Here is an 11,894-nt window from a genome sequence, read left to right as displayed (position 1 = left end):
AACATACGTTTCATAGTGAAAACAGGTAACTTTTATACCAATAATCCTAGAGTTTTAGTACATTTATGAGTCATAATTACTACCTGATTAAGGCTACATCTTAAAACTAAATTTTGTTGGGGAAAAAAATTAATGAACTGACATATATTACAGTAGTTAATAGCAAATACACACATAAATAAGTAATTTAAATATAATTTCAGTACAAGACATTAAGGACTTTATTAAAACGTTGTCTATATAAGTTTTTTCTTTATTTTTAATGTTAAAAGTTACATTTACATGATAGATTTCTCTTTAAATCAATAATATATAATTATTTATTGTTAAAAAAATCCCACAAGCTGAGGACTCAAATTAATCTGCGACCTTTCTGGAAAAAAAATCACAAATATCTTAAGGTTTTAAAGATTTGAAGACTGAAAAATAACTGAATAAAGATTTTACAAGATTGTTTGAATGCAGAGTTTAATGCATTCAGGTCGAAATGACACGTTCTATTTATTTATTTAATTTTATAAAAACAGTGTCTCTTTCAGTAAAATGGTTTCAAAGTTAATAAATATGAAAAATAACAGACAACTGTCTCCCACTACAAATATAGACAAGCCAATTTGCGCCACCCCAAGGCCGACAAAGACATGCGAACCAGTTTTTACGTGAAAGAATACGGAAGTCCCAGACTTGGTTCCTCCAACCAATAGGGGCAGTAACTGCTATCTCGTTTGATTGAGGCAGAAGAAGTAGTTCCTTAGCATCTTTTAGCATCCTCTAGCCGTAGTCCAAGTGACAACGTTGCCAGCTGGCAGTTCAACGAATAGCGAGATTTCACCAGAAGGAGTTACCCAATACTTTGCGTATTTACTCCGTCCAAACGATGTGTTACCACACTCTTGTCTTTAGCTTAGATCACATTAGGGGGGTTTCCGCGTTTCTAAAATTGCTGACTGCGACAAACCCACATCAATAACTGTGATTGGCTATCGCACGTCTCTGGGCAACGTTGTTTTCTTTTGTGATTGGACGTTATTCGTTAGAGACGTCGTCACGGCTGTAGTGATACGTAACAAGGACATATGCTTCTCAGTAGTAAGTCCACCGGTTTTAATCTTTAAAATAGCGTGTTATGAAAACGTAGGCACAGTACGTCGTGTTTGTTTTCACAGTATGTCGTAGACTTGATAAAATGACAAAACAATGGAGTACGTAAGTGTGGTTGCTGTTAATACCCCTAACACAGGGTGAAGTAACCTAGCAAGGAATCATCACAGTTAGCGCAGATATGTCAGATCTACTGAATTTTGTAAAAGTTTGTGCTATGAGGGCAAATGAATGTGCATAAGCATATTTAATTTCCTACCAGTTATTTATTTCCATGTTTTGCAATCCAGACTTTTTCAAGTGTGAGGTAGCATACCACTGCAGCCTCTCTTCTTATCTTAAATGATTCGTTATTACACGCTTGCCAGAAATACGGTCATAGGTTTGAAATCTTTGCGTGTTAACTCTTGGACACCGAACTTTGCTGGCCCCTGTCCTATAAAACATTGTTCTCCTATCTAACTATTTTAATAATTATCAAAACTGTTTCTAGTGGTGTCACCCTTTCCTTTAATTACAGCCTAAACTGACTTAACGTTGCTCACTGTTTAATCAATTCTGCATACTCTGGTAAAGTACAGATACCAGGAATAGAGTGTAATGATTATGTAAGAGGCACTCTGTTACAGTCTACAGCTCTAAAATTTCCATGCCAGCCTCTTAATGTAATTTCACCATGCTTTAGCATTATTTGCCTCTGCTGTTGCTCAATTAATGTCTGTATGTTTCAGTCAAAACTCTTAGTTTAAGTGCCTTTACTGTCTTTATTTCTCTTTTTCATCCTGCAGGTTTCACATCTGTTTCACAAAACTAACTGAAAGACCCCAAAACAATAAGTTAAAAATAAATTTAACTTTCACCCAAGTGTAACATTTCAAGTACTTGGAATCCATACAGTGAAAGTAGATGTTTTACGTTGAGTGTGCTGTATGCATCTGAAATGCACAAGTTAATCACAGTTTTTCTAACTCTTTACCACCTTTTCTGCCTATCTCTGTTGTGTTCCTTCATGTGTCTCCTCCAAGACACTCCCTGATGGGAACCGCATTATGAGGGAGAAGAGGGCCTGATATTCATTGAAACATTTTTGGATGGTCCATGTGGATCCATGTTGATGTAAGAATCATAGTTTGTAATCCTAAGTGCATGAATGTAAGGCAGCTGGGCTTCTTTTATTTATTTTTATAGACAGTTCGCCTCTCATCTAAAAGGATTCTTCAGTTCTAACTATCTGCAGGGTAGAAAAGAAAAGTAAAAAAAAAGAAGTCCATTTGTCTTCTATTCAAGCTCTTAAGATTACCATGGCCTGGATGAGTGAGAATCTAGACCAACACATCATTATTTGTCCACATGGGAGTATCTTGTGACTATTAAATTATTCAAACATAACACATAGAACAGTATAATGTATGTCTACACAAAATTGATAGCATTTTCTGCCTAGATATTACACAGAGGAGTTATTTTTTGTTGCTGTTGTTGCCTAGAGTCAAATCAATCAGTTAATTTATAGGCACATGTCAAAACAACAAGAATGTTTCTTGTTCGATTTGATAGTAGCTGTTATTTTTTAACTGTTGTTTTATTTATGAAATTTTTGTTAAAAAAATACAAATACCAAAGTGCTATACAACCATATATAAATATTATTTCTTACTTTGTTTGATGTCAGCATTTTATTCATTGCAGTATTTAATGAATATAATCTGTGTTTCTTAGCTTTTCCCTACCCAATCTGAGCAGAGCAGCAGTGCGTGTGAGGAGACTGGCAACACAACTGAGCAAAGCAACGATGTCCACAAACAACCTGGGCGCCAGTTTGTGCTCTGCAGCCAACAGCGAGGCTCCCACTGCTGCTATTCTTATCATTGGAGATGAAATACTCAAGGTGAATTTGTGTTAATAGCTATTTGTGCTTTGACAGTATCCCACAGTACCCCCCCCCATGCCACACCTTAACGGTATGGTGATTGAATGTACTTTATATTTTTAACATATACTCCCTCATTAAAATGCCTTGACTCTTTGGGTTTCTTATCCAGTGTCATTCCGTTTTCATAATCCCTGGAAAACTTTGTGATGGCTATTTGATGTGACAGTGATGCTTGGTTTTAAAATGACAAGTTCGCCATCACTTCGTGACTTGACACAACCATGATTTAAACATGAAGCCTTTTGATTTTGTCCAATGTCATGTTATCCTCACAATATGCTCACTGTGAGTCCTTGAATGGAGCTTGAAGTTTTTGAAAGTCCTTGAATTAGATGTCTAAGTGAGAATAGAAACACTGGAATGAAACTTAATTTTTGTATCTGTTTCAGGGTTACACAGTAGACACCAACAGCACCTTTTTAACACGAGCACTTAGGCGACTTGGTGTGTCTGTTCAGCGAATAACTGTCATACCAGATATACAAGAGGTCATAGCCAAAGAGGTGGTCCTCCTCTCCTCTCAGTATACGCATCTCTTCACATCAGGGGGCGTAGGCCCCACTCATGATGATGTCACCATGGAGAGCATTGCCATGGCGTTCCATGAGGAGTTGTATCCCCATCCTGAGCTCACCCAGTTAGTTGAAGAATTCTTTGGGAAGTCCGACAAAAACAGTCCGGCTATGAAATTGGCCATGGTGCCTCGCTCAACCAAACTAAACTATGGAATCGACCCTCAGACCGGGCAACCGCAGCACTACCCAGTGGTAAGTGAACTTGTGATAAATGGGACTAACATAATGAATATTAATTTACAACCAAGCTGAAAGTAAAAAAGTATCCACCAGTAACTGACTGCATACACCTTTAAAACAGATTTCCCAAATATCTGCACGGCTGTGTTTTAGCTTTATTTCAGTCTTAGAGTAAACCAAAGTTTTTTGCTGAAATGAGTCAGAATGGTGTTAACTCTGTTGCATATACTGCCTCTCTTAATCTGGGGGAAAGAAAAACAACTCCATACAATGGAGAGACACAAAGTGTGAAAAGCATTAAAAGTCCAGTTTGTTGAAATCACATATTGACCTTTTTGATTATTATTATTTTTCTTTAAGAGATACAATAGTATGCAGATAGGTTATTGTACGCTTCTTTCAGATGCATTTCCACTTACAGTATGATCCAAAATACATCATGTATCTGTTCAGGCTGTAAAATGACAGTCAAAGAAGCAGCATTTACGACTTCTTAACTTTCCTGCTGGATGACAGTGTTCATTGATGTCATTCTCACATCTGTGAAGAAAGCTCAGCCAGAAGCAGTTACCTAAACCAGAATTTAACAGCTTCTTCCCTCCACTAAATCTAAATCTTGAAAATAAATCCATCACATCTAGTCTGATAAGTTCAGCATCCCAATTTAAGAAGATAAACAGCAGCTGACAGAATATCAGACAGTTTCAACTATTAGACTGCAGCCATTTTTTCCTAAAATCCTATATTATGCATTATTAGCATGTATCTTTGCCCAAACAGTTGATCTTAAATACTCAGTCAAATCACCAGAATGATACTTTTATGTTCCAAACTCAAGCATTCAGTGTACCTCAGGACACACTGACCTTCAAACAGCTAATAACAATGGGCATTCAATGAATGTTAACAACTGTTAGTTATTTTTTTTATAGAATCTTAACTCTTTAATAACTACAAGAAAGAATAAATAAATAAAAAGATAAAATATTGATCTTCTTTTGATCTCCTTTTCCATGTTTGGAAAAAAACAAAGCTAGGCAAAGACAAATTCCTGACATTTCAGGATAGTACTAAGAATTACAACCTTCACAGGAAGCTGTGGTTGGAATAGATTCCAGTTTTATTATCCTACTTCAGTTTTCGATCTGTTTGCATGGTCAGAACATAAATAAATGAAAATAGTCATTATCCTTCCTTAGATTTTGCTGTACTTTTCATTATAAAATATTAGGAAAAAATAATACAAGTCAAGTTTAGACACATTTTGTAACTGCATGACAAAAAATTAGATTGCAGGTATTAAACTTTGCATGTGCTGGCACTTTTCTCCACATGTGTTTTTGGCTGACGATTTGTCCACCCTGTCATAGGTCAGTGTTCGTAATGTGTATGTGTTTCCTGGTATCCCGGCTTTGATGGAGAGGGCTTTTTCTGGATTGGAGCACCTCTTTGCTGCTTCAGGAACCACATTTCACTCTCGTGAGGTAACACCATGACCATGACTATCATTTACAGATCTGACTACTGTGTGTTTACCAGTGCAGCTGAGCTAACGGAGCATAATGTTCCCAGGTGTTTGTCAATGCAGAAGAAACTGAGATTGCACCTGTGCTGACCAAACTGCAGGCCAGTTGGGGCAGAAAGGTGGCTCTTGGTTCGTATCCTGACTGGCTGAGCAACTATAGCAAAGTCAGACTGGTCCTGGACTCAGACAGCCAGGAGGAGGTGGACAAAGCAAGAGCCCGACTGGTAGATATGCTGCCCAAAGGTAGTGTGGTGTCTTTAGAGAAAGACCCAGTGTCAATCGCCACTGCTGAAGTGTACAAGCTTGCCAACAATGGTAAGAAAAGGAATGAGTGTGTAGCACCATTACAAGAAACTCTCAGAAATAAATGTTAAGATTTTTATAACATTTTAGTGGACTACAGAAAGAAAAACACAAATAACTAAGACTGGATGAAGCACCAGGAGTTACTTTTACTCTGAATTAGACCTAGGAATGGATAACTTAAATTATGCCTGTTAGCAAACGAGTCCATTTGCTGTAAAACGTCCTCTCGTCATCCCTTTTCCACAGGCACAGCATTGGGTGAGAAAGTTCAGTTTGCACTAAAAACAATAGAGGCTGCACTCGACCAGTATCCAACGGAGCAAATGTGCGTGGGCTTCAATGGAGGCAAAGACTGCACAGCTTTACTCCATCTTTACTACGCTGCACTGAAACGGTAATGGGAGAAAAATGAATTGTGTAGTGGGGGCTAAACAATAGACCTGACAGATGAGATATGAAAGGGGAGTGTCAGAATAACAAGACAATTAAAATTATTTTTGGAATGATTTTTATTTTTTTTTTTGTGTGTGTGTTTTGGACAGGTTTACGTATTTAATCTCTTGCTGTGCTCCTGTTGTTTATCTTTTGTGTTCAATCTCTCTGCCACTCTCAGACGGTGTCCAGATGGGAAAGACAGGGTCAAAGCTCTGTATATCCGTATTGTATCTCCATTTCCAGAAATGGAGAGGTTCCTCCAAGACACGATAAAAAGGTGAGAAACATGTTTAGAAAAATTAAACCTCAATATCAATTAGGCAGGTAACCCCAGCCCAGTTGGTATTGAGTTTTTCTGCTAAGAAAACAAAAGTTTCCTAATCCTCTCCTCTTTACAATATAGCTCATGATTCTCTAATGTGTCTTTCAAAGATATGACTTGGAGCTGATATCTGTGGAGGGCAGTATTCGTCAGGCACTAAATGAGGTCCAGGAAAGAAGACCAGAGCTGAAGGCTGTCCTGATGGGGACCAGGAGAAGTGACCCCTATTCACACACACTCCAACCCATGTGTGAAACTGATCCTGGCTGGCCAGACTACATGAGAGTCAACCCACTACTGGTAATTACATATGCATACTTTTATTGTTATCTTGCAGTGTTCTTTTTTTTTTCTTTTTTTTATTGGGGGGGGGGCATTAACGTATAAATAAAAAAAATTATTATGGGTGGGACTTTAACGTATTAATTACGATGAATTTATAAATAAAAAAAAATAACGTGTTAAAAAAATGAATGCATTTAATCACAGTTTGACTTTCAAAAAATGTGGAACGTTTGTCAGTTCATGAGTTCCTTACGTAAAAGCAGGTATAGTTAACTTTTCTCAATGAGCTGCGGGTGCTGCTGCAGGCTCCTCCCACGTCTAAAAGCCCTCACAGCTGCAGTCAGAGCAGCAGATGTTCATCTCTGCTAGTATGAAGCAAAGACAGAAAATGAAACGTGCAAAGGTAAGACTGGCTGATCCCCCTGGCTTACTGTCAGATATTAATGCCTGGTAATGAAGAGCGAGGAAGAAAACATTTAAAAAGTTAAAAGTACTGCAACATGCTGTAGACTCTTAATCAGAGAGCAGCCGGAGCTGTTAGTTAAAGTACTTAAAATGACACTTTAACTTTGGGTCTGTTCAGTTTTGGTCAAGGATATTTTCTATTTCTTTTTCTACTGTCTTGTATTGAAATACAATTAAATGCATTTTAAATGCAATATTAATGTCTGTGTCTATTATTTGATTAAGTCATCCACTAAAATACATTTAAATAAAAATGTTGCTTTTTGGGTCAAATATTGTTATGTGATTAAAATGTAATTAATCAAGATTAATTAATTACAAAGCCTTCAATTAATTAGATTTTTTTAATTGAGTCCCACCCCTAAAAGTTACATCATGAGAGAAGGTCTGAGCATCAGCTTTGAATGAAAGACAGACCTTAACATCACCTTAACCGATTATTCTAGAAGGTAATCAGGGACCACATTAAACATACAAAGTTACGGGTGTAGCTCTGTCCACACATACTTCTAAAGCTTCTGTCTTAACAGGAACTGAATAAATATCTGGAGGCAAGTAGAAACATTGTCTTAGCTTTTAAATGGGAAATGCTAATGTATTAGCTGTCACTGTACCACCTGCGTTTTCATATACAGTCCAGCCACTCTATAGTTGCTTCTCTACACACATGCACACAGTGCAGCTGTACAATATTGATATTTATTTCTAATACAGCACAAAGAAAACATGGAAACGAAAAGTAACAGATGGATATTAATATTAAAAGGTTCACAGAATATATATAACTGCATTACTGTTGCACTGAAATTTGTTACCCTGTGTAGATTGTGATCATGAGACTATTTAGTAGGTAATCTCATCCATTGTAGCTTTTCAGTCTGGTTAATGAATAGAAAGTGTCACCTGCTGTTTTTGTTGTTGACCTCATTTAAGATCATTTATGTAACTCTTTATCACGACTGCATCTGAAAGCTCTCCACAGAGGATGACTTTCCTTAGCCTGAACACATAAATGTAAGCGATTCAGGGGCAAGCTGGCTGAGTTTGATGTTTTCTTATGCTCCACAGGACTGGACCTATCATGACATCTGGTCGTTCTTAAGGGCATTGTATGTGCCCTACTGTATCCTCTATGATAAAGGGTAAGAATAATATGGTCATATCCTATTTCTTCTTTCCTTGTTTATTTAGTTCTGAACAGCATGATAGAAAAATATTTTGGCATTACTCTTTTGTCCACTTTCAGGTACACTTCACTCGGCAGTATGGACAACACCCTCCGGAACGTGGCCCTCAAGATGGTGGATGAGAAAGGGGTGACCCGGTATAAGCCAGCCTACCTCCTAGAGAATGAGGAAGAGGAGCGAAATTCCCGTGCCTGATGCTGTCTCTGTTCTTGGCACATCATCTGTTGCTCATAGAGCTTTTTTTATGTCATATGTCTGATTACCATCTACATTTAACACATAGCAGTGGCATTTCGTTTGATCTTGTATTTACAAAAGACTCACCATGTCTGACATGGACGTAACTGCCCAGTTACAGCGGAGCTGTTGAATAAAACATCAGTCTGTGTGTATGTGTGTATGTTTTTTGCTATTGTCATGTTACTTGAAGAGGAATCTCTCACACATATGGCAATCTGCAGGGTTTTCAATGCATCTCTTGGCTTCTTTTATTCATGAATCAATTTATCTGGTTTCAGAGTGAAATGTAGTCAGAGTTCTGCCATCAAAGTGCATTAGTAAATAATGCCAGGAGGTTTTTGTAAAGGTAAGAAAATCAGACTTTAGAAACTCTGAGCACTAGCATGGCGGCTGTGCTGAAGGTCACCTAACTGATATTAATCTGTGTCTTGTTGAATATCCAGAGACTGCAGCCTGTTGGGAAGCTCCTCTCCATCTCTCCCTGACATGTTGTAGTTCTGCACGCGGACCTCACGGGCGCGTTGTTCTCACGTTTTCCATTTAGCACCGGTGATTACAATAAATTACCTTCTCTGTTTCCAGACATGATTGAATCCAGGCTCATCGATCCGCACGCTCCCTCCCCCGCCTGGAGATTAGTCAACGCGGCGCGATGACGATCGATACGGGCCGATCTAATAAAGCGGTTCGCTTACGAGGCCACCGCGGGGCTGCACACACTATTACACCAGCAATTACCACTTCTAGGCCGCCCCACATACCCCCTAACTTATCTGTCCTGGCTTCACGGCTTGCTTGATTTATTAATAATCACAGTAATAAAAGAGGCAATGAACAGAGGCTTTATAATCACAGCACCAATGTAATGGTGTGTGTTTTAGTGGTGCGACAAACGCACCGGGACATTGTCTGGAATGATTCTTGTGTGGGGAAAAAAATTTATAGAGTAAAAATGTGCCCGCCAATCATGACTTGAACTTCATCCATCTTGCAAATTAGAAATCAGCAATAAATGGGAGCAAATTTTGTGTTTACTATAAGGAAAATACAAAAAAAAAAAAAAAAAAGCTGAAGATAAACAAATAAATGCAAGACGTGGTTTGTCATAAATTATGATAATTATACTCTTTTATATGTTGTTTATTATCTTTATCTCCAGGTTTAAATGAGCTGTATTTGTTATTTTTTAAATATTTAGCCTTACTGATATCCAGTTACATTAATTCATGTTTATCAAAAAGCAATAACGTTGGAATTGATTGTACACTGTATTAGCTATTAACTATAAGTTAATATAAACTCTGTAGTGATCAGGTGTTTTAGATCAGCAGGAGTCCAACATACATCCTACAGACGTTCAATTATTATGGTTCACACCTTTATTAGGCATCTCATGTCTATATTATAAAGACATACTTAATATTTTATTGTCTGTAACATCACATCTTTGTAGATATACCTGCATGCTAAATGTTATGTATAAAACCAAAGATCTCAACTGAACTGTTAGAGTTCAGTTTCAGCTTTTTAGCTGACTGTATTTATCATTCAACTACTGAGTTTGATGTAGTTTAAGATTTAACCCAAAGTAAGTGTAGAAAAAATACAGTAGGTCATGAATACTTTGATGAAATCACGCATATAGATTTTTAGCCTTTATGGCCTCTGACCCCTTAAAGAAATAGCTGTTAACCAGTTATGAAGTCTAAAAGTTTTCACCAGTGTAACAAAGTGCCATGCACCCTCTAAAAATTTACAGGTCTCATCTTATACCATTTTAAACCCCAAATGGGTAAAATAATCCAATTTGTTGCCAAAAATAAAGATAAGCAACAATATATAAAAAGCAATACTTTTGTAATATTTTATTCTTTCTTCTGTCATTTGCTTTCTGTCACTTTTGCCTATTTCTTGTATCATTCTAAACATTTCTCAGAATAAACAGACCATGTATTTCACATGCCAACACCTACCTCCTGCAGATACTCCTTCATTTTCTCTCTAGCAGTTTATGTGATGAGCATGTCAGCATCATCAGACATGGTGAAAACACTCAACCATGTTGTTAATATAATGTGCTCTGAGTATGTTCGGATATAAACTTAGCTTTTGATTATATTTTTTAAATCATTATTATGTTCAAGAGTCTGTCACAATTTTCTCCATGCATGGGTTCTCCTCAGGTGGCTTCCTCACACAGTAAAAGCATGCATATTAGGTTGATTGGTGTTTCTAAATTCTGTATGTGAGTGGTTCTTTGTCTCTCTGTGGAGTTGTCCTGCTGGTGGAATTGTAGCCTTGGCTCCCCTTGTGACCCTGAACTGGAATAAGTAGATAGAAGAAATTAATGGATGGAGCCCTACTGTACTGTAATGCACTACATAGAAGTGTTCTAATAAAGTGATCTGTGTGGCAATTCATTGCATGTGTTATTTAAAAGAAAACAAGCCTTTGAACTTCCACCTGCACTGTAAATGCAAAATTTACCATAAATGTAAATGCAAGTCTTTCCTACATAATAGTTGTACTCCGGATGTTGATGATACTTAACAAAGGTTTACATTAAACTCTTGTTTTCAGCCAGTCTCTTTCATTGTAAGTCTGTGGTTCATGACATGGTCACGGATTTCATCAGAGTCTTTTGTTCTTTGCCTTTTACCTTTTCGTCTTCCTCAGCCACCATCAAGCATTAGCACACTTCTTTGTCTTATGGCATGAACATGTAGCAGCTGGACAGGGTATTTATCTGTTCTCAAACCTGTTAGAGTTTGTTCTTCCCATTCCCTATTTATTTCCTATCAGGGTGTGCTGTGGATACAATCCATATAAATGGACAATGACTGTAATTTCTCTTTACCACAAATGTGCCAAAACACATAAAATGTGCTTAAATGAATTACACATTCAAATCAACTCTTATTTCTTTCACAGGAAAAGAGTTACAAAATAGGTTTTGACATTAGTATGAGATATTTCTGAAGTTTCTGACAGCTTACTTTTTTGTTAATTGTTTTCCTGTTTCAGCTTCAACTTTTGATGTTTGCTCAGTCAATTATAATATCATTATGAATTAAAAAATAGTCTAGAAGACCAACTCGGAAGAACAACTTGGGTTAGATACTGCAGGATATGAGATTCAACTGCATGAGCCTAAAATGTTTGGGACTCTAGTTCTTTCCTTTTTTCATCCAGCTCCATTTCAATGCTCTGACAAATACATGATTTATTAACTGCAAGTTAAACATTCTTAAAATTCTGAAGCAAGTAGAAACATAAAGTGGCTATATGTAACACCCCCCCATCCTGCACATATTTAAACTTAATTGGTTCTGCAAAGGCT

General features: G+C 37.2%; 1 protein-coding gene across 2 annotated transcripts; it reads left to right on the top strand.

Annotated features, from left to right (window-relative positions):
• The first annotated feature begins 785 nt into the window (after positions 1-785).
• Positions 786-8,702, top strand: flad1 (flavin adenine dinucleotide synthetase 1). Of its 2 annotated transcripts, XM_041988621.1 has the most exons (11): positions 787-1,089; positions 2,127-2,217; positions 2,821-2,989; positions 3,424-3,801; positions 5,160-5,273; positions 5,362-5,629; positions 5,867-6,014; positions 6,234-6,332; positions 6,488-6,677; positions 8,196-8,269; positions 8,374-8,702. In XM_041988621.1, the coding sequence occupies exons 2-11, from the start codon at positions 2,210-2,212 to the stop codon at positions 8,507-8,509; spliced, it is 1,584 nt and encodes a 527-aa protein (XP_041844555.1). In that variant the 5' UTR covers positions 787-1,089; positions 2,127-2,209; the 3' UTR covers positions 8,510-8,702. The 2 variants fall into 2 exon arrangements, with proteins under 2 accessions (XP_041844556.1, XP_041844555.1); XM_041988622.1 differs by lacking the exon at positions 2,127-2,217 and having other exon boundaries at positions 786-1,089.
• Positions 8,703-11,894: the final 3,192 nt, after the last annotated feature.

This window comes from Melanotaenia boesemani, chromosome 6 (assembly GCF_017639745.1).
Source record: "Melanotaenia boesemani isolate fMelBoe1 chromosome 6, fMelBoe1.pri, whole genome shotgun sequence".
Classification (NCBI taxonomy): domain Eukaryota; kingdom Metazoa; phylum Chordata; class Actinopteri; order Atheriniformes; family Melanotaeniidae; genus Melanotaenia; species Melanotaenia boesemani.
Note: the sequence above shows the minus strand (reverse complement) of the source record. Positions and strands in the feature narration are given on the sequence as shown.

Excerpts from the sequence above, each read along its gene's own strand:
- flad1 (XM_041988621.1), top strand. Across the intron at positions 5,274-5,361 it reads CCACATTTCACTCTCGTGAG|GTGTTTGTCAATGCAGAAGA; the intron begins GTAACACCATGA and ends TAATGTTCCCAG. Across the intron at positions 6,015-6,233 it reads TACTACGCTGCACTGAAACG|ACGGTGTCCAGATGGGAAAG; the intron begins GTAATGGGAGAA and ends TGCCACTCTCAG.